General features: G+C 35.2%; 1 protein-coding gene across 4 annotated transcripts in view; it reads right to left on the bottom strand.

Moving 5' to 3' along the window:
• Positions 1-23,843, bottom strand: part of SMARCAD1 (SWI/SNF-related, matrix-associated actin-dependent regulator of chromatin, subfamily a, containing DEAD/H box 1) — a 97,062-nt gene that overhangs the window by 50,948 nt on the left and 22,271 nt on the right. For 3 of the 4 annotated variants that reach the window (XM_066384953.1, XM_066384952.1, XM_066384955.1), the window contains 3 exons: positions 18,191-18,362; positions 15,074-15,140; positions 3,561-3,664 (listed from right to left, as the gene is read on the bottom strand). In XM_066384953.1, coding sequence (XP_066241050.1) covers positions 3,561-3,664; positions 15,074-15,140; positions 18,191-18,362 — 343 coding nt within the window. The remainder of the gene's footprint in view (positions 1-3,560; positions 3,665-15,073; positions 15,141-18,190; positions 18,363-23,843) is intronic. The other variant, XM_066384954.1, reaches the window with a different exon arrangement.

Below are 23,843 nucleotides of genomic sequence, written 5' to 3'. Positions count from 1 at the left end.
TTTAGACCTCATATAAGTGAAATCATTTGTCTTTGCCTGATTTATTTCACTTAGTATAATATCCTCTAGATCACCCACATTGTCACAAATGGCAAGATTTTTTTTTATTGCTGTGTAGTATCCCATTGTGTGTATGTGCGTGTGTGTATCATATCTCCTTATCCACTCATCTATCGATGGACACCTAGGTTGCTTCCATATCTTAGATACTGCAAATAATTCTGCAATGAACAAAGGGATGTATATATCTTTTTGAATTATTTTGTTTTCTTTGGATAAATACCCATAAGTGGAAATGCTGGGTCGTATGGTTTATCTATTTTCAGTTTCCCTTTTATTGATTTTGAGAGAGAGACGAAGGGAGAGAGAGAGAGAAAAAGAAACATAAAATTTTTTGTTCCATTTATTTATTCATTGGTTGATTCTTACATGTGCCCTGACTGAGGAATAGAACCTGCAACATTGGCATATTGGGACGATGCTCTCCCCAACTGAACTACCAGGCCAGGGACTTCCATTTTCACTTTTTTTTTTGAGGAATCTCCATATTAATTTCCATTGGGGCTGCCCTTCTATTTCTTTACACCTGTTCTTACTGACTTCAGAGCATCTGAAGGTGCTCCTTCACGCATGCTGCTCAGGATAAATCATGTTCTCATTTGCTTCTAAAAGCTTGTTTCAAGCTTCTCCTCAATACTTAAAACTTCCCTTTGGTATGCATGCACTACTATGTATTTCTAAACCAGGATGCTTAAATATGTTTGGTATGTTGAGTGAGTGCTTTTCCCAAATAGTGAAGTTCACAAACGTGAAACTACAATAAAATACAACCTTGTGGGATAACAAACCCAGTGAAATGAGGCAGCCAGTAGATGCTGCGAGATATGGAAATGTTATGTATTCTTATGTGGTCCAGTTCAGCTAGGTGTAGCTTTCTGCATTCACCTTGATTTATCAGGGACAAAATTGCACATATAGAATGCAAAATTCAGGTTATGCCCAAACTGTTCTCTAAGATATTTATTACACTGGAACAATTCAATTTTTAAAACAGAATAGACTGACCTCTTTTGTGAAACAGTTGTTGGTTCAATAGGGGGTCCTTAGAGGAGCAAAATGGTTGACCAGGGGACAACTAACTTTGAGATTCGATCTGTCATATCATTTAGGTATTTAACCCACCAGGCCTAACACAGTATGAACAGCAGCAAATGGAAATGGTATATTTGAGACTGGACTTGAGAAACAAATAAGTTACAAGTACAAATAATAAGGTACAAATAATTCTCAGACTCCCATCGTACCTACTTCTGCTTTACTACTGCCCCTCCTTCAGTATCTATGGCACTTTGAGGAGTTCTTTATGATCAGATAAAATAATAGGAAAGTCTTGAACCTGATTTTCAAAGGGTTTGCATAATTGTAAGAAGCTGATAGTGAACAACTATATATATCATCCCATTAAGTTAGTAGCCGTGTCCACAACTTGGAGCAGGGCACCTTGTCCATTTTATATATAAAGAGATGACAAGAGGTACAGATCAATGATACATCACGGACAGTAACTAAGGAGAACAAGTGACCAGAAGTCTGGGGAAGAAGTGCACTGTTGAACACTCAAGTTTTCTGAGAACAGAATGCAAGGCTAGTAGTGTTCCATGTGAATGCTCAGCAAAGGGCATCGGCTGTAGAATATTTTTAATCATCAGGTGGACAAGATGATCATTCTATGAACACGAAAACATCATAGCCACTTGGATGCTTGTTCACTGGATCTATATAGCAAACAGCCATTGCAACAGGAATTGAGGCTGTACATAATAAATGTCAACAAGATAAGACTTTCCACATCAATATTTACCTGGCTATTGCTACTACTGAGTACTCAACCTGCCAAGAGCAGAGGCCAACAATGAGCTCCCGTGACCACACCATTCCTTTGAAGTCAGACAACTGTCGAGAGGGAAGTGGATCACTCTGAACCCCTTTTATCACAGAAGAGATGGTAACAGAAACTTGTTCTGAGTATGATTTTACCTTCCCTATGCACCTACTTCTGGCAATGTCAGTTATGGGTTGAATTGTGTTCCTCTGAAATTCATATTGAATTAATACCCAGTACCTCAGAATGTGTCCTTACATGGAGATAGGGTCTTTACTGAGGTAATTAAGTAAAAATGAGGTCATCAGAGTGAGCCCAAATCTAATGACTGATGTCCTTATGAAAAGGGGAAACTTGGAGGAAGAGAAGCACAAAGAAGCATGTAATGTAAAGATGGAGATCTATAAGCCAAGGAGAACCAGTGTCACCAGCAATCTACCAGAATCCAGGAAAGAGAGATGGAACAGCCCTCAGAAGGAATCAACCCTTCTGCCCTCTTACCTTGGATTTCTAGACTCCAGAACTGTCAGGCAATATATTTCTGTTGTTTAAGCTACCCAGTTTGCGGTATTTTTACAGAAGCCCTAGAAAATTAATAACAGATATACAGAAAGCCTAATTCACACTCATAGTATATGTGACATAATGTTTCTGACCAGGGAGTTAATTTCACTGGAAGAGAAGTATATCAATAAATTCATGCCCAAGAAGCTCACTGATTTTACCATGTCCCTCAATAGCTAGAAGCAGTTGGCTTACAGACAGAAAGTTCTGCATGTGAACTTGGAGGTAACATCCTGATATGCTGTTCAACAGGATGTACAAGTAGTGTAAAACAGTACTTGTACTGTTTATTACTGTTTTGAAACAGTAATACATATGATATTTCTCCTGTAGCTATTATATGTGGGTGTATAAACTAAAATGTGGGACTAGGCTCTCACACCACAGCTGTTCCTCGCACCTAAAAATTCACAGAATTTTTACTTCTTATTAGTATTAGTTCCCAAGGAAAGAATGCCTCCATGTAGAGACATAACATTAGGGTAGAGAATGTCACCTATTTTAGGCATCTTACACTACCTAAATCAGAGGCAAAGACAGAGGTTACTGTGCTACTTGTGGTGATTATTTTGATTTTGATAACCAAGAAGCAACTGTTCTGTCTGAATGCAGAAACAGGAAGGACTATGCCTGATTTCACTGTGTAGCCTCTCAGTAACTCTATTCATTAAATAAAAGTTAATAACCAACTAGAGTAAGCCAATAAAAGCATAACCCCTATTATATTTATGTAACCAGTTAAATATCAAAAGAATCATCTAGAAAGCTATAAGTTAATTGCCACTGGGGAGGAAGAAATGGTGCTGCTGGTGGTACGAGCTGGTTTTCGTATGTATGCATAACTTTCAAAAAATTAAAATATATTTAAAAGTATACTCATACACCTTCAGAATATTTTTAAAAATTAATTTTATAGCTCAGAGATGAGCAGTTGATAATAGATTAACAAGAAAACGAAACAGTAACAAATGAAATGCAAAACACATTCTCTGAATTGGTAATGAGAGAGAAGAAAGAAGATTCATTTAGGTGGATTTTCGGGTCTGATATCCACAGACAACATGTTCTGTGTTTAAGCAACTAATTTTGATACTGCAATTTAAATGTAACTTACATGATCCAGTCTTTTCTTTTTTATAGCTTGATCATCATTAAATTCATCTTCCTCATAAGTTTCTGAGGAAGAAGATAATTTTCTTTTCCTGGGTCCACCACCTTCTAAAACAGAGAATAATACTCAAAATTTGCAGGTGTAAGTATAAGAATCATAAATGCAAAATGAAAGCAAAAATGTTATTATAATGAACTTATTCGTAGATAGTTCTCTTGACATCAGGTTCAATGTTGTCTTCAATCTATTGTATAATGTACACTCAACAAGTATCAACAAATTTGAAAGAAAAGTGAACAAAGACTCTTTGGTCTTTCAACAGTAAAAAATTGCTGTAATAATGTTATTTGTAAACTATCACATTAAATGCTAATTATGTACATCACTAAATTGGTGACTAATTCTTCAGAGCTATATTGGGAGGAAGAGGTTCTCCCCAGTGACTTAGTGTTCATTGGTAAGAAAAAGTTGAGTCCCATAAGTGTAGCTCATCTGAATAGCATCACTGACATCAATAACTGTCCACTATATACCAGGCTTTGCAGAGGGCTTTATAAACTATTGTTTCATTTTCTTTCCAAAACAAACCTACAATGCAGATAATAGTCTTATTTAATGAATGAGAGGGAACTGAAATAAGACAGCTCAAACAATTAATGCTCTTAAATTAAAAACGAGAGTATTAACACAACAGTCTAACAGTAATAGAAATTTGCAAATTTGGCCAAGACTAGAATGGACTCACTGTATATGATAAAAAGCAACGTTACACATTTATACTTTGTAAACAATGATCTATTTCTTAAATACTTTTACTTTTAAAGAACAAATTCCTAAGACATACTACTGTGCTAATATGAAAACATGTACAAAGTTCACAAAGGTTTAAAATTTCAGTATTAATTATATCAGTATCCTAACTGTGAAGTTAAAAATAAAAGTTCCAGAAATATAATATTGAAAATAAATATAAACATGAAAGCTTTTAAGTTGTTAGACTGAAATTTCACAATATGGCTATAACAAAATAACTGAATGCTATTAACCTTTTAAAGTATAATAAATACATGTTAGCATGAACGCTTAAATTTTTTCCTCAATTTATTTCATAAAGTAAATGTGCATTACATATATTTTGACTAATTTCCAGCATCCACTTTAAGAAGAATATATAACTGTTACCCCACCATCACTTATATATTTATTGGGGTTAACTTAGCACTATTAGGAATAGTCTAAGTCTATAAAAAAGATTCAAACTATACTGCTCACAAAAATTAGGGGATATTTAAAAAATAAATGAGCAATAAAAAAAGAAGCATTTGATTATTATTTTTTTATTTTATTTTTATACAGAGATAGAGAGTCAGAGAGAGGGATAGACAGGGACAGACAGACAGGGAGAGATGAGAAGCAGGGACAGACAGACAGGAATGGAGAGATGAGAAGCATCAATCATTAGTTTTTCATTGTACATCACGACACTTGAGTTGTTCACTGATTGCTTTCTCATATGTGCCTTGACCGTGGGCCTTCACCAGACCCAGTAACCCCTTGCTCAAGCCAGCGACCTTGGGTCCAAGCTGGTGAGCATTTTTTGCTCAAATCAGATGAGCCCGTGCTCAAGCTGGCAACCTTGAGGTCTCGAACCTGGATCCTCTGCATCCCAGTCCGACGCTCTATTCATTGCACCACCATCTGGTCAGGCTAATTATTTTTTATTAAACAAGAACATCACAAAAGCAAATGACAAGTCAAAGAAAACCGTTCAATTATGCAAATGAAGTGCAAAACCAACTTTTATTTTATTGGTGAAAACGCACTATACAAAAGGCTGAAAGTACTAGAGTATTGCTTCATATTCATTTTGAAATCTCTAATTTTTGTGAGCAGTGTAGATGATTTATGCTCTGTCACCTAGACATGTTTCTTCCCTAAAAGAACAAGAACTTTGTTTTGTCAATAGCAAATTCTTCAGCTTTAAATATCTATTTATACATCTTTTTAAAATTTTTTGGTTAATATTACACCACCAAATTTTTACATGTGTATAAAACAGCTGGAGGCAAAATTTCCAAGTAAATGTAGAAGACAATTCAAAACTGGCCCTGGCTGACTGGCTCCGTAGATAGAGCATAGGCCCGGCATGGAGAAGTCCTGGGTTTGATCCCCCATCAGGGCACACATGAGAAGTGACCACCTGCTTCTCTTCCCCTCATTCTCCCCCTTTCTCTCTCCTTCTCCTCTCCCAGCCAGTGGCTCAATTGGTTTGAACGTCACCCCTGGGGCTGAGGATAGCTTGGTTGACTCGAGCATCAGCCCCAGATGGAGTTTCTGGGTGAATCCCGGTCGCGGTACATGTGAGAGTCTATCTCCCCTTCTCCTACTTTAAAAAAAACTAAACTAAAATTTTAGTATAAAATGTTACATAACAGCACATAATGCCTACCTATCTCTAAACATTTTATTCATAATTATTAATTTAAAAATTTCCATATATCTAAAGAAACAAATTAATATGCTATACAAATTATCACTTTTATATTTGTGTTTCATAAATTCTCATCTTTTACTGGGAGCACCTATGATCAATTTCAAAAGAAAAAAATTAGAGATGTACCTCATACCCAACACAAAAATAAATTTCATGTAAATTCAATATTTACAAATAAAGATAAAACATAAAACTGATTAAAAAATATGAACAAAGAACACAAGCAAGCACTTCAAAAACAACAAAAAAGTGGCTCAACCTAATTAATAATTAAAGACAGGTAAAATAATACTTTTTTTAATCTTAAGATTAACTAGACCAATGCCAAATATTATGAATTGATGAATTCTAACAGCTTTTCTGGAAGGCAATCTAAAAACACCCCTCAGAATTTTAGCTCTGTATATATTTTAGTCCAATAACTCTTTCCCCAGATATTTAATTCCACAGAACTGATGGAAATGCTTGTTTAGGCATATATACAAAAATAATACCAAAAGGTCTAAATGCCCAAGATATCAAATTAGAATACTCATATAAATACTGTTATAAAAGAGGCATATTTTAAAAATAACATGGAAAAATATCTCTAATAAATGAAAGTATTACAAAACAGCAAATAATATAAATCTACTTCACAGAAATGTTTTACCTATTCTTACACAAATAGAAAAGTAAAAAAAAAGAGAAACTCCTGACACCATCAATAAATTAATATTTGTACCTTTTAAAACAGGGTAAATTTTTTAATTTTTTTATAACTTAGTATTCATAAATATTTTCAAAAAGCAATGTATAAAAGATACCTTTATTGTTTAATATGCAAGATGTTATGTATAGAAAATCAACTTGTTTACCTTATCTTGGTAAGGCAAGGCCACCATTCTTTGTATTACCTTAAAATGTATAGTAGTACTACTATAGATGAAGATAACTGATATTACTGTCTAGTCTATTCCAAGATGAAGTATGAAAGTTTACTTAAAAAACAAGAAGACCCTGATTTCTTCTTTCCTTGTAACTTGCTGCCTGACATTTTTAGAAAAGAGTATCAAAGTATAATACAAAATGAGAAGGAAAAAACTCAATCATAAGTTCAAGTTTAATGAGGATTGTAAACCCATGCGGGCCAGTTTGTTTCCTTATGCATCCTCAGTGCCTAAACTAGCATCTGGTACTTAGTACTAGGTGCATAATAAATATTTGTTAAATTAACAAGTAAGCTGATATAAATTGCTCAAGAAAAAAAAGATTAGATATTACTATGAAAGTTATTCTACTGATTATTCAATGGAAAGATGATAGAATATTGAGATATTAAAATAAAAATATGTAAAATTTTCTGAACTGTTTTTCAACTCAACAAATGTTTATTAAGGCTACTAATCTTTATAAACTTTTACAATTAGTGCTAGGGATACGCTAATAAGGAAGACAGTCAACCTTCTCCTATACCATTTTTTTTATCATCAGATGGCACTATGAATAAATAACTGCTAACATTTGTAACGTACTTACCATGTGCCATATAGTACAGCAGGAAATTTACATTGACTTTATCACTTCTTTACAAATTATGAGTTCAGTACTATTATTATACTGTTTTATTTTAATGCTAAGGAAACAGAGAAATAGAATAGTTATGCAACATTGCCCAAGGCCACACAGCTATTAAGTGGAAGAAATAAAAGAAGCTTAACATTCTGAGTATGTAGAGCCCACATAGCACAATACTGTTTCTTTTCCAGTCTGGAGTAAAGAGTGTACATATTTTATATAAATACAATAATATCAAGTTTGGAATCCACTCTAATACAATATACTTTGTGGGGGTAAAAAAATGAGGTAGATAATTGTTAAAGAGGGATGACAAGCCCAGGGCAACACATTATATATTTGTACTTGTATATTTTTGGTTTCATAAAAATTTAAAAAGCTAAAAAATTCACTTAGAGAAATGGGCATTTATTCAAATAGCTAATGAAAATATTGGCAAAACCTTTAAAAAGGTAAATGTATGTACATATTAAAACTTTAAATGTGCATATCCTTTGATTCAGCATCCTAGATTGAAATTTAGCTTATAGGAATAGTAACATTACTTCTAAGGCTATTTACTTTAGTACTATTAATAACATAATGATAGAAACATAAATGCTAATTAACTGTACTGATGAGCTATCCATGATAAGTCATCATGATTTTTAAAAATGCAAACAAGGAAATAATCATGGTGATGTAAAGTACAGCATAAGGAATATTGTCAATAATATTGTAATAACTATGTAAGGCAGGGGTCGGGAACCTTTTTGGCTGAGAGAGCCATGAATGCCACATATTTTAAAATGTAATTCCGTGAGAACCATACAATGATCCGTGTTTGTTACGCATTATCCAATAAAAATTTGGTGTTGTCCTGGAGGACAGCTGTGATTGGCTCCAGCTACCCGCAACCATGAACATAAGCAGTAGGAAATGAATGGATTGTAATACATGAGAATGTTTTATATTTTTAATGTTATTTTTTTTTATTAAAGATTTGTCTGCGAGCCAGATGTACCCATCGAAAGAGCCACATCTGGCTCACAAGCCATAGGTTCCTGACCCCTGTAAGGGTCCGATAGGTACTAGATTTATTGGAGTGATCACTTTGAAAGTTATATAAATATCTAATCACTATGTTGTTATACAGCTGAAACTAAAATAATATTGTATGTCAAGTGTCAGTGAAAAATAAAAAATTATTTTAAAATAATGTAAACCAGAAGTGCTATCAGTATCCCAGCTAAGTAAGAAAACCTTAGTCTCTTTCCTCTTGAAGTTACAGCAATTGGAGAACTATAATTCAACAAACAATTCCTGCTCAACACATAAACACACCTGAAGATCTGGGCACTGAGACATCTGAAGGTGGGTGTCACAGTGGATATAGCATTGTCCCAGAGCACTGAGGTCGCTGGTTTGTTTCCGAAGGCACTGGCTAGACCACAGGGTCACTGGTTTGAGCCCCAGTCAGGGCACATGTAAGAAGCAATCAATGGGTGCACAACTAACTGGAACAATGAGTTCATGCTTCTCTCTCTCTCTCTCTCTCTCTCTCTCTCTCTATTTTTCCCCCACTCCCTATCTCTCTCAATTAAAAAAAATAGTGATTTTGAAGTCAGAAATCTAGAAATGAGTCAGGTGAGGAAAAGAGAATTGAGAGTTTTAAAAATACACAACATAAAAGAATTCTATCAGAACTATCTGACTCCATTAGAAAAAGCAGTATTAAAATAATAGGTATGCCTGAAGAGAGGAAGAAGGGAACAGAGAGCCTATTCAAACAAATACTTGGTGAGAACTTCCCAAACCTCTGGAAAGAGCTGACTCTCAAATCCAGGAAGCTAACAGAACACCTAATTATCTCAATGCAAAACGACCTTATCCAAGGCACATTATATTAAGGTGTCAAAAGTTAGTGACAAAGAATTCTCAAGGCAGCTAGAGAAAGGAAGACTTGTAACCACTGGTTGAAAACCACTGCTATAACCTATAAAAAAATCCCATTAGTTTATCATTTTTTTTTCCAGCCAAACCCTACAAGCTACAAGTGGAATCAAATATTCAAAATACTGAGAGTAATCACCAGTCAAGAATAATATAGCCAACAAAATTATCCTTTTGATATGAACAAGAAATAATGGTTTTTCCAGATAAGCAAAAACTAAGGGAATTTACAAGATCTTATAAGAAATGTTAGAGTCTATTCTATCTGAAACAAAAAAACAAAAGGAAACAAAACTGTAAGATGAGAGAGACAAAAGTAGAAAATTGCAACTCTTATTTAGAACAGGGTATTAAATACTTAAATATAATATAAAGCTCAAAGGGGATAAAAGCATTAAGAAAACACTACAGCTTCTGCAATTGGAAATGAATGCACAGCGTAAAAAGGATAATCTGTGACAACAAAAATGTAAAAAGGGAAGAAAAATAGAACTGAATTTGCACAGGTGAAGAAACATAAGATGAACAGAGAAAAAAAAGGACTACTGTACGTATGAAACCTTTTTTTAATATAAACCTAACGGTAACTACAAGACAAAAACTAGAGCTGAGATATGTAACACACACAAAAAAAGATATGGAAGGAATAAAATAATAAAATACCACCAAACAAAAATAGCAGACAGAAACACAAAGGAAAAGAAACAATGGACACACAGAATGACAAGAAAACAAACTATAAAAAACTGCTATGGGAACTCTCCATATAACAACAATCACCCAAATGTGAATGGTCTGAACTCATCAATTAAAACACAGAGTAGTGGGATCAATTGAAAAACAAGATTCAACTATGTGCTGCCTCCAGGTGACTTACCTCAGCTACACAGACAAACACAGACTCAAAATGAAGGTTGGAAGAGGACACTCCAAGCAAATGGCATCCAGAGAAAAGCAGGTGTAGCCGTATTTATATTATAGATTTCAAGATAAAAATGGTAACAAGAGACAAGAATGGGCATTTTATAATCATAAAGGTGACAATATATCAAGAAGAAATAATACTTATCAATATTATGCACCTAAAATGGGAACAGTAAAATATATAAAGTTAACAGACCTATAAAGGAGAAATGGACAAAAATAAAATTATAATAGAGGACTTAAATACCCCACTGACAGCAATAAATAAACCATCCAAACAGAAAATAAACAAGTAAGTATCAGCCTTAAATACTTTTGACCAAATGGATATAATCATAAAATTTACATACCTTTCCATCCCCCAAACAACAGAATATACATTTTTCTCTGGTGTACATGGAACATTCTCAAGGACAAAGCATATGTGAGGACACAAAACTAGTCTTAATAAATTTAAAAAGACTGAAATCATACTAAGCATATTTTCTGATTACAACAGTATAAAACTGAAAATGAACTGTAAAAAGAAAAGTGGAAATACCAACTATACGGAGATTAAACAACATACTACCAAAGAACTACTAAGACAAAGAAGAAATTAAGAGATTAAAAGATGCATACAGAGAAATGAGAATGACAGTACAGTATATCAAAATTTGTAGGATGCAGCATCAGCTGTACTAAGAGGAAAGTTTATAGCATTACAGGTCTGCCTCAAGAAATAAAATCTCAAACAATCTAACATGCGAACTTAAAAGAATTTGAAAAAGAAGCCCAAAGACAGTAGAGGCAAATGCTAAAAACCAAAGCAGAATTAAACAAAATAAAGAACAAAGACAATAGAAAAAATTAATTCAAGAAGTGGTTCTTTGAAAAGATGAATGAAATCGACAAACCTTGGCAAGACTCACTAAAAAAAAAAACCCATCTCAAATAAAATCAGAAATCAAAGAAAAGTTAAAATGGACACCATAGAAATAAAAAGAATTATACAAGATTACTATGAACGGTTATATGGCATCAAATTTGATAACCTAAAGAAACAAATTCTTAGAAATATGTAACTTTCCTAGACTAAAACATAAAGAATTGGAAAACTTACACAGACTGATCAACAGTAATGTCCCAAGAAACAAAAGGGAAGAACCAGATGGCTTCACTAGTTAATTCTACCATTCAAGTAAGATTAATACCTATCCTTCTCAAACTCCCCCCCAAAACTGAAGAGTGAATACTTCCTAACTCATTATATGAGGTCAACATTACTCTGATACCAAAATAACAATCCCAACCAAGTGGAGTTCTTTCCATGCAAGGATGGTTCAACATGTGCAAATTGATAAATGTGATGATACATTACTTTAACAAAACAATATAAAAATCATATGATAACAACAGATGCAGAGAAAGCATGTGACAAGACACAACATCCATTTATGACTAAAACACTCAATAAAATGGGTATAAAAGGAAAGTGCCTCTACATAATAAAGGCATCGGACAAACCCTCAGTGAATATTACACTCAATGGTGAAAAACAGAAAGCTTTTCCTCTAAGATTAGGCGCAAGACAAAAATGCCTGTTCTCAACAGTGTTATTCAACATAGTACTGGAAGTCCTAGTTAAAGCAATCAGGCAAGAAAAAGAAGCAAAAGGCATCCAAACTGGAAATGAAGAAGTAAACTCACTTTTTGCAGATAAGATTATTGTATATACAGAAAACCTGAAGGACTCAACCAGGACTTAGAAACAATAAACAAATACTGTAAAATGCAGGATACAAAATCAATATATAAAAGTCTACTGCTTCCTGTATACTATTAATGAAACTTCAGAAAAATAAAGAACAATTCCTTTTGCAACTGCAACCAAAAGAATAAAATACCTAGGAAAAAACTTAACAAAAGATAGGAAGGACCTATATACTGAAAACTACAAAGCATTATTAAAGAGACTGAAAAAGATACAACAAAATGGAAAGATACTCAATAAAGAGGTGGTTCTTTGAAAAGATGAATGACATTGACATGGATTGGAAGAATCAACACAGTTAAAATGGCCATATTACCCAAATCACTATACTGACTTAATGCAATCTCCATCAAAATCCTAATGTCGCCTGGTGGCGCAGTGGATAGAGTGTTGGACTGGGATGCGGAGGACCCAGGTTCGAGACCCTGAGGTCGCCAACTTGAGCGAAGGTTCATCTGGTTTGAGCAGAGCTCACCAGCTTGGACCCAAGGTCGCTGGCTTGAGCAAGGGGTTACTCACTCTGCTGTAGCCCCACGGTCAAGGCACATATGAGAAAGCAATCAATGAACAACTAAGGTGTCACAACAAAAAACTAATGATTGATGCTTCTCATCTCTCTCCGTTCCTGTCTGTCTGTCCCTCTCTCTGTCTCTGTAAATACAAAAAAAAACAAAAAAACCCAAAAAAACCCTAATGTCATTTTTTAAAGAAATAGAACAAAAAATTATCAGATTTGTGTGGAACCACAAAATACCCTAAATGGCCAAAGCAATCCTGAGGAAGAAAAAAAACAAAGCTGGAGATATCACACTCCCTGATTTCAAACTGTACTACAAAACAATGATACTGACAGAAAAAAAAGACACACCAATGGAACTGAACTGAGAGCCCAGTTAAAGTTACATGTATATGAACAACCAATTTCTGACAAAGGAGCCAAAAACATACAATGGAGAAAGGAAAACCTCTTCAATAAATGGTGCTGGGAAAATTGTAAAGCCACATGCAAAAAAATGAAACTAGATTTCTATCTGACAGTGCACAGAAAAATTAACTCTAAATGGATTAAAGACTTAAATACAAGACCTGAAAATATAAAACAGGTATTAAATTTAAGGCCCTTGGTCTCCAAAAGGCAAGGGAAATAAAAGCAAATATAAAAGAATGGGATTGCATCAAACTAAAAACCACCAACAGGCCTGGCCTGTGGTGGCACAGTGGTTAAAGCATTAACCTGGAATGCTGAGGTCGCGGGTTCGAAACCCTGGGCTTGCCCGGTCAAAGCACATATGGGAGTTGATGCTTCCTGCTCCTCCCCCTTCTCTCTCTCTCTCTCTCCTCTGCCATCTCTCTAAAATGAATAAATTTTAAAAAATTAAAAAAAAAAAAAAAAAAAAAAAACCCCAACAAAACAAAATGGGAACTAATGAATGGAAGGACATATTTGCAAATGGTACCTTCAATAAGGGGCTAATATCCAAAAACATATAAAGAATTCATATAACTCAACAACAACAACAACAAAACAATCCAATTAAAAAATGGGTAGAGGAGCCAAACACTCTTCTCAAGAAGACATACAAAATGGTCCTGGCTGGTGGGCTCAGTAGTAGAGCATTGGCCCGGCATGAGGATGTCCCAGGTTCAATTCCCAGTCAGGGCAAACAGGAAAAGCGACCAATTGCTTCTGTTCATTCTAACAAGTTAACAAACAAAACAAACTCCTAGAGATGGACAACAGTATGGTGGTTACCAGAGGTAAAGGGAGGCCAATGACTGAAGGAGATTAGACTTTTGGTGTTAAGCACACAATGCAGTATACAGAAAATGAATTACAGAATTATAGACTTGAAACTTACAAAACGTTATTAACCAATGTTACCCAAATAAATTTAATTTTAAAAAACGCAAACCAATACTATAATTACATTTCATAACCTAGTGTATGTGTGTCCTATAATGGTATACATGATGAAGATGATACAAAGCCAATTTCAGAGTGGTTAATGGAGTATGGGTTTTCTCTCCTTCCTTAAATATTGTTTTGGTAGTGAGATTACAAGTTATTTTTATTTGCTTGGAGTGTACAAGTTAAAAAGAAAATCAAGGCCCCAGCTGGGTGGCTCAGTGGATAAAGCGTCAACCAGGCCCGCCAGAGGTCTCAGACTCGATCCCTTGTCAGGGCGAGTACAAGAAGCATTCAGTGAGTGCACACACACAAAAAAACCCCCAAGATGTTGCTTTCTCTCTCTTATTCTCCTCCTTTCACCCCCTTCAAAATCAGTGAAAATTTTTTTTTTTTAAATCCAAGATAGAATTTACTTTAAAAGTTGCTTTATATCATAAGGTCCTTCAAATGCATTTATTTTGTATCCCAGTCCTGAAACACATCATAAATATTTACTGAGTGAAGGAATGCTGATTACCAGCTAGGACTTTCCACAAGACATTATGTTCCTAATGACTCAGATTTGTAGACCTGTAAATAAAACCACAATGCAATTAGGAAGGACACTTAAGAAAAAAATATATACCTTCCAAAACTTCACTTCTATGAGATTTCATCTGCAGAAAACAAGCAAAATTACCAATGAAAAGTTGCCCCCCCTCCTTTGGGGGACTGGGGTGGTGGTAAATCAACCTAGAAAACTGGGTGCCCAAGTAGTTGTATGACCTCAGGTAAGTCACTTAACCTTTTTAAGATTTAGTTTCTTCAGCTAAAAAAGCTGAATTTATTAATACCTGGTAAGGTTTCTCTAAGAATTCATGTAGGAACTTGGTACATTATAGAACAATATTAAAAATGAGAAGATATTATTATGTAACAAATCAATATAACTTGAAACTTAGGCATACCTGCATCACCAAACATCAGCAAGGCAGCAGCAATTGCTCCATCCATTGTGCTGGTGGATTCAATCAACTAACAAAGTGAAAAAAGATTTAACATTTTAAAAATAATGCAAAGAATTCCTTCAGTTATCAAAATATTAAAGAATATATTGTATAGGTCAAGAAATATGTATATCACAATTTTAAGTTTATTAAGTTCCATGATAAATTTTCAGACAACCTAGTATATCTAAAAGTCTGAAATTATCTAAGCATATTTTAAAATGTATCAAATTTACTCTTTATCACTACAAAGGAAAAATTAAAATATAGTCAAATATATACAGTATAGTCAAGGTTTTTGGTATTTTGATTACAAGGTTGTGCACTGGAGACTTAAAACCTTTCTATTTCTGTGTCCAGGCACTGAATGTGTGTGGGGAGGGAAAGACGGAAGGGAAGGGAGACCCCGAGATACTGACAGAAACTGACATTATTCCTTTGTAATGAACATTTAGCAGCTGACACTGGCATACCACAATTCTGCAGTCATTTAAAAAGAATCTAATACTTCCTAAGATGAGTGAGATAAAGTGTTCTTTTGATTGCTTGGATTTGTTTGTAAATATATTCATATATTGCTTATATAATTAAGAGTTTCAATATAATATTTTTACACTGTTCTGTAACATTTTGGATCTCAGAAGAAACTAAACATTCCATATTTTTCTCTTGCTAAAGTTTCCTATTTGTGTTAAAGATTTTACTTTATAAAATAAGCTAATTTTGTACTAAATAGGCTGAGATCAAATGAGAATACTGTTTTCTATACTAGTTTTCCTAATCTTGGATTCTTACATATCCTGTAAAGTCCCTGTTCCTTTCCAAAATATCCAGAGCACATTCTTAACAAATCCAAGACTTAATTTATATTTTATAACCTGAATTGTTTTATATATCTAAAAGCCTATAAATGTCACTTTTAGATCTCCTGAAATGATAGGGTTCACTTGAAATTCAGATGACCTCAGAGAGCATTCTGCTTTGGAGTGAGTGATATGCTAAATTCCAAAAATTTCTGATTAATGAAACATACAAATAAATTCTGTACATCAAGCCTATTTATCTACTGCAATTATAAAATTAGAGACAAATACTTCTACAGGGAAAAAATCCTCTAAAACTACATAAAAACTTGGCAACAAACTAAAAAATTTAAAGAGATGTGCTTTTTTGAATATTTTAGAACCCCGTTTATTCTTCTTAGTCTCCTGGGGGGGGGGAGGGAGATGGACGACAATGACCAGCACACCAGGAGACAATACTACTAGCAGAGAAAAATATACACCCAAGATAACACTAAAGTTTCCTTTGGTATTCATATACGGAGGGAAAGAGTTCATGTTAAAAATAGTAGGGAATAGGAGTAATTTAACAAGATTTTTTTTAACATTTTATTTTATTTATTAATTAATTTATTTATTTTTATAGGGACAGAGAGAGAGTCAGAGAGAGGGATAGATAGGGACAGACAGACAGTAAGGAGAGAGATGAGAAGCATCAATCATCAGTTTCTCATTGAGACACCTTAGTTGTTCATTGACTGCCTTCTCATATGTGCCTTGACCGCGGGCATTCAGCAGACCGAATAACCCCTTGCTCGAGCCAGCAACCTTGGGTCCAAGCTTTTTGCTTAAGCCAGATGAGCCCGTGCTCAAGCTGGCGAGCTCGGGGTCTCGAACCTGGGTCCTTCCGCATCCCAGTCTGACGCTCTATCCACTGTGCCACCGCCTGGTCAGGCTAGGAGTAACTTAATACACACTTAAGAGTTCAAACTAGCAGACCCAGAATATTTTCACTTCAGACTTGTTTTGTTTGCCCTGAATAATATGTTGGTTTTTTTAGTTACTATAAAAAGAAATAAAGTACTGATAAACACAGATGAACTTCAAAACATTATGCTTAGTGAAAAGAAGCCAGTCACAAAAGATCATTATTACACGATTTCAAATATGAAATGTCCAGAATAGACCACTCTATAAATTCATAGAATAGTGTTACCTAGGGTTAGGGGAGAAAAATTGAGTGATTGTTACTAAATACAAGGTTTCTTTTTGGGATAATTAAAATCCTCTAAAATTAAATTATAGTGATCATAGTTATACAACTCTGTAAATATACTGAAAACCACTAAATCATACACTTTAAATAGGTGATCTTCCTAACATTTAAGTCAGGGGTAGTCAACCTTTTTATACCTACCGCCCACTTTTGTATCTCTGTTAGTAGTAAAATTTTCTAACCACCCACCGGTTTCACAGTAATGGTGATTTATAAAGTAGGGAAGTAACTTTATTTTATAAAATTTATAAAGCAGAATTACAGCAAGTTAAAGCATATAATAATAATTACTTACCAAGTACTTTATGTTGGATTTTTGCTAAGTTTGGCAGAATAATCTTTATAAAACAACTTACTATAGTTAAATCTATCTTTTTATTTATACTTTGGTTGCTCAGCTACCGCCCACCATGAAAGCTGGAGCGCCCACTAGTGGGCGGTAGGGACCAGGCTGACTACCACTGATTTAAATTATATCTCAATAAAGCTATTAAATTGATGATCAACACTAGTAAAAATCCATCCTTTTCCCTTTATTTGAAAAATCCAAACATCTGATAAAAATGGGCTATCATTATCACCTGACCACATCCTGAAGCAGGTTCAGGGCTGCAGCTATTCCGTTAGAAAGAGCATGTACTATATATGGTATACCAGTGTCTACCATAAATGTCAACATGAAAAAAAGAAGCCTCCTGACATTTATGAGTTTCTTTGGAAGATGGGGGATGGGTGTCCCTATTTTAAAATCATTCAAGCACACAAAAATTCACAAGGTATGTATGACAGCTACTTAGGAAAACACATTTTTATTATTCATAGGTGAAAAACCTCACCTATTAATAGACTTTAAAGTAAGTCTCTAGCATTGTCTTTAATTATTACATAAAAATAAATAAAGTTAGAAATTATTTTCAAACAAAGTATCTTTAGAAAAATTATTAAATACAACATTAGATACAGGAAAAAGTTTAGTCATCATCCCAGCTACAATAACCAATTACTAAAAAGGGGTATAACCTTAAGTAAATCATTGTCACTTCTTTGTGGGAACAGTTCCTTCAAGGTCTGAAGTTTAGCATCCTTCAGGTCTTCCAATTCTGAAAGGTCTTCCAATTCTGAAATATCATCATTATTTCTACCTGCCATGGTAGGAAGGCCTTGGGACTCTTCATCTTCAGATGGCTCAGAACTAAAAGTATTTTCAGAGAAAAAGATTTTAATGTATTGTTAAGTGTTAGTTCATTAGAATTGTGTATATATGTGCATACGAAATACAGCATACCTACAGTTCTTTCTCAAATTAAATGAAATCCATATCAAAGATTAAAACCATTTTTTTTCTCATTTCAAAATGTTTATGTATACAACTCTACATACCCTAAGTCTGTATACTCTGAAATACCTCAAATTATCCAAGCTGGAATGAAAAAAAGAAAATATCCAGCATTTATTTTAAGACACACACATTTATTGCATGCCCACTTCTCTTTCCTACTTTATTCACCTATAATGTGCATGTTAGATGAGTGTTGTCATGTTACCAAGAAATTATGAAGCCTATACTAATATAAGAAAACAAATGTTCATGGCCTAGGTGATTAGAATCTAAGTGTTCAAACTGGAATGGTCCCATCAATATCAGAATCAATGCCACAAACAGAACATTTCTTTAGCAGATGGGGCGCATTTGTTATTCCATATGAAGCTTTATTCTATAACCAAACTTTAATCATGCTCTATTTCAGTTTATATGTGTAGCCTGTATAAAAGAAATTTGGGGCCAAATTTTACTTGTCTATCTCCCAAACAAAAAAAAGAAAATCTCATTTTAAAATTTTGGTTTTGCCCTGGCAAGTTGGCTCAGTGGTAGAGCATCAGCTGGGTGTGTGGAAGTCGCAGGTTCGATTTCCAGTCAGGGCACACAGGAGAAGTGACCATCTGGTTTGTTCACCCCATGCACCCTGCAGCCATGGCTCATTCCAGCAAGTTGGCCCCGAGAGCTGAGGATGGCACCATAGTCTCGTCTCAGGCGCTAAAATAGCTGTTGCCGAGCAAGAGTAATGGCTCCAGATGGGCGGAGCATCCCTAGGTAGGGTGCTTCCCAGGTGGATCTCAAATGGGTGCATGCAGAGTCTGTCTCTCTGAAGAACAGACAGAAAGGAGAGGAGGGGAGGGGAGGGGAGGGGGGGAGGGAGGGAGGGGAGGGAGGGGTGGGGAGGGAGGGAGGGAGGGAGGAAGGAAGGAAGGAAGGAAGGAAGGAAGGAAGGAAGGAAGGAAGGAAGGAAGGAAGGAAGGAAGGAAGGAAGGAAGGAAAAAAGGAAGGAAGGAAGGAAGGAAAAGAAAAGAAAAAAGAAAAGAAAAGAAGGAAATAAATAAATAAATTTTGGTGTCCTGTCGTCGTGGTAGGCATTCTGGAGATCAGAGAATGCAGACTTTGCTATGCAGCTAGTTCTATTTTTCACAGCTCTTTTAGACACATATTCTGTATTTTAGTAACTTCTCTATGCCTATTTATGTTAGATCAGTTGTACCTATTAGGGCACTGGCAGGAATATGTATTTTAAGCTTCTAGGTTGACTTCTTGAACCTTGCTCTAAGGCAGGGGTCGGGAACCTATGGCTCGTGAGCCAGATGTGGCTCTTTTGATGGCTGCATCTGGCTCACAGACAAATCTTTAATAAAAAAAATAATAATGTTAAAAATATAAAACATTCTCATGTATTACAATCCATTTCCTACCGCTCATGTTCATGGCTGCAGGTGGCTGGAGCCAATCACAGCTGTCCTCCGGGACACCACCAAATTTTTATTGGATAATGCGTAAGGTACACGGGTCATTGTATGGCTCTCACAGAATTACATTTCAAAATATGTGGCATTCATGGCTCTCTCAGCCAAAAAGGTTCCCGACCTCTGCTCTAAGGTAACATAACAAGGAGAAGTTAATCTCTTTCTTCGTCACTATGCCAGCCTTTCAATACTTGAAGACAATTACATGTGTCTTCCTTTCCATTACACCCAGAATTCTCATTCCTGATGTACTCAACTCTGAGTTCTCACTCTGCTTCACTATGGTTATGCTTCCTATCTCCTAGTTCACTGAGAAAATAAAAGCATTGAGCTTAGAGTCCTTTTCCAATTCCTGCCCTGGACAACCCCTTTCAAAGGACCTTAATCTTCTGTGTAACAACCTAAAGCTAGTGACCAGGCTCATGTTTATTCAGCGGCACAAACTCATATGTCTCTTAATGTAGTAAGTATTTATACTGACGACAAATCTGATCATGCCTTAAATATAATGTCCAGTTCACAAGAAATACAAGTGTTAGATTAAATTCAACACCATCATGACCAGGGGTCCCCAAACTTTTTACACAGGGGGCCAGTTCACTGTCCCTCAGACTGTTGTAGGGCCAGACTATAAAAAAAACTATGAACAAATCTCTATGCACAGTGCACATATCTTATTTTAAAGTAAAAAAACAAAACGGGAACAAATACAATATTTAAAATAAAGAACAAGTAAATTTAAATCAACAAACTGACCAGTATTTCAATGGGAACTATGCTCCTCTCACTGACCACCAATGAAAGAGATGCCCCTTCCAGAAGTGCAGCGGGGGCCGGATAAATGGCCTCAGGGGGCCGCATGCGGCCCGCGGGCCGTAGTTTGGGGACCCCTGATCATGAGGAAACAACCAGAAAAACTGATTTTCTCTAAGATCTCCTTAAATAAGTTAAAATTCTTAAAAAAGGGGAAAGGAGGGTAGTAGACTATTTATGGTAAAAAGAGTTAAAGTCATGACATCCAAATGCAGTGCATGTTCTTTGTTGGGATCCTGGTTTGGAAAAACAGCTACAAAACACATCAAATCCAAACATAAACTGGAAATGATAGTAAAGAATTATTCATTGATAACAGTATTGGGTTTGGTTTTTTTTGGAAGAGGGGGATATATAACCAAGTATTAAAGGCAGAAATGTTGGGATGTCTGTAATTTAATATATAGCAGCCAGTAATAATAATCGGAGATTTTCAACCAGTGTACTGCAATAATTGTTTAAAACCACTTAATACCTATTCAGTCAGGGGCACTGATCTCTTTTCCCTTAGATTGTCAAATAAAAAATGACAAAAGCCAACACAACAGCCATCTGGTGTGAATGAATCAAAATTATACCTATTTTTTTTCTTTGCCAAATCAGCAAAAAATATATTTTTTTTTTGGTGTGCCACAGAATTTTACAATCAGTTTATCTATACCATGAGATTTTTAAAAAGGTGAAAATTGCTGATAACAGATAAAACAATGAAACAGAAAAAAAGTTAATTCTAGGTGGTAGGTATTTGGATGTTCACTATAAATTATTTTATTTTGTGTGCCTGAGCTTTACTATAACTAATAAAAGAAAATAATATACAAGAACGAGTTGATCCCGTTTTCTGTTCTTTTAACTGGTCTCAGATAAAGTTATTTCCTTCTACTGAAGGCAGTCTCTTATCAGGGCTAAGGGATTCTATACCTTTCTACCTCCTACAAGGACTCCAGCTTTAAATTATCAGCTCTTTCCTCTCCAATTTTTCCCTCTCCCTAAGCTCTTCCTCCCAAGCCTATTATGTGCTCAAGACTGAATTAATTAATTCAATGATTTCAATGTACCAGAGGTTCTAGACATTGAACATAGCACTGAAACTGGCAAATTACCCTCTTTTTCACAAATCTTGTAATAGTGATTTTCTACTCTCCATTTCCAAGTTGTCAACTCGCTACTTTATATCTTTCATCCTACTACTTTGGTGAAACTGTTCTAAGGGCAATAATATCCTCTTCAATGTGGAATGGGATAAAAACTTTCACTGATTAACTTTCCTCTGACTCTACATACTGTTGACAAATCTCTTTGAAAATCAGGTCCAACCCCTCACATCACCCTATGGTTTCTGCAACAGCATTACTTCTAACTTCCTCATACCTCTATGTCCTTAAACTACACAGAGCTCTTCTTCTTTTGTTCATTTTCTTAATTTGCTGGTGTTACTTAGAATTCCATCTTCATTTCCTACTTGTCTAGTAATGTTTCCTGGGAGTTTCAACTGCCAGAGTTTCTATTATCTACATCAGTGGTTATCAAAAGGGGAGAGATTTTGCCCTCAGAGGACATTTGGCAATGTCCAGGGTAATTATAATTTCTTGACTACAGTGGTGCTACTGGCATCTATTAGGTAAAAAAGTCAAGGATTCTGCTAAACATCCTAAAATGTATAGAAGAGCTCCTCAAACAAAGAATTATCTGGCTCAAACTGTCAACAGGGCAAAGGTTAAGAAACCTTAATAACCAAAATGGCCCATACATGGGTATTGATTATAAACATGGAACATTCACACAATGTAGTATTATGGAGTTGTAAACAGAATGAGGATCTCTGAATTGATATGATTTCTAAGACATGTATATTGCTAAGTGAATAAAATAAAGAACAGATGAATATATGTATGTGTATGCACACACACAGATGTATTACGTAGATATGAATATATTGTGCCATCTTTTGGGTAAGAAGGAGGAAAAAAACATACATGAAAGGAGTGTGACCAGGTGGTGGCACAGTGGATAAGAACACTGACCTGGGATGCTGAGGACCCAGGTTCTAAACCCTAAGGTCACCAGCCTGAGCATGGGATCATAGACATGACCCCATGATCGCTGGCTTTAGCTTTAAAGGCACTAGCTTGGAGCCCAAGATGGCTAGCTTGAGCAAGGGCTCACAGGCTTGAGTTTGGGATCACAGACATGACTTCATGGTCATTGGCTTGAGCCCAAAGGTCACTCACTGGCTTGAAGCCCAAGGTTTCTGGCTTGAACTCAAGGTCGCTGGCTTGAGCAAGGGGTCACTGGCTCAGCTGCAACTCCCTGGTCAAGGCACATATGAGAAAGCAATCAATGAACAACTAAGGTACTGCAACTACTAGTTGATGCTTTTTATCTCTCTCCCTTCCTGTCTGTCTCTCTCTGTCCCTGTCTGTTTCCCTCTCTCTCAAAAAAAAAAAAAAAAAAATAGGTACATGAAATAAAATTATCCTATGTAGAGTTGAGATTTTTGGAATCTTGTTACTATTTTAAATATTCAAAAGCAAAAATTAACAACATCAAAAAAGGACAAGGGAAAAACCCTAAAAGGAATACAAACAGAAATTAATACACTGAACCATATTTGAAATGAAAAACACAGAAAAAAATTAAATAAATAATCTAAATACTATGATATTTACCCTCACTTTAATGGCAAAATAAAACTTGTAAATAAATCTTGAACACTACCTAGTGGGCCCAATCGTCAAGTGATATGATTACAGTAATTCTGAAACTATTTATGTATTTATATATTGGATAATTAAGCAAATTAGTAAACATACTGGTACTGGAAAAAGCCAGAGTTCTCACTGTCAAAGAAGTATAGGCAAGACAAAGAAGAGCCTTGTATGGTAGATTAGAATTGAAGGTAACAATTATAAATTCACGATTTAAAAATCACAAAAACTGCCATACATTCTCCTTCCTGCCTAGCCCATTCTGCTGAACGGAATTAACCCTGCTTCACTGAAAGCAAAGAAAAGCACATACCTACTCCCTAGATTTCCAAATAAAATTTCATATGCAAAAGAAAAAG

This window comes from Saccopteryx leptura, chromosome 5 (assembly GCF_036850995.1).
Source record: "Saccopteryx leptura isolate mSacLep1 chromosome 5, mSacLep1_pri_phased_curated, whole genome shotgun sequence".
NCBI lineage: Eukaryota > Metazoa > Chordata > Mammalia > Chiroptera > Emballonuridae > Saccopteryx > Saccopteryx leptura.
This window is presented reverse-complemented; position numbering and strand designations above follow the sequence as displayed.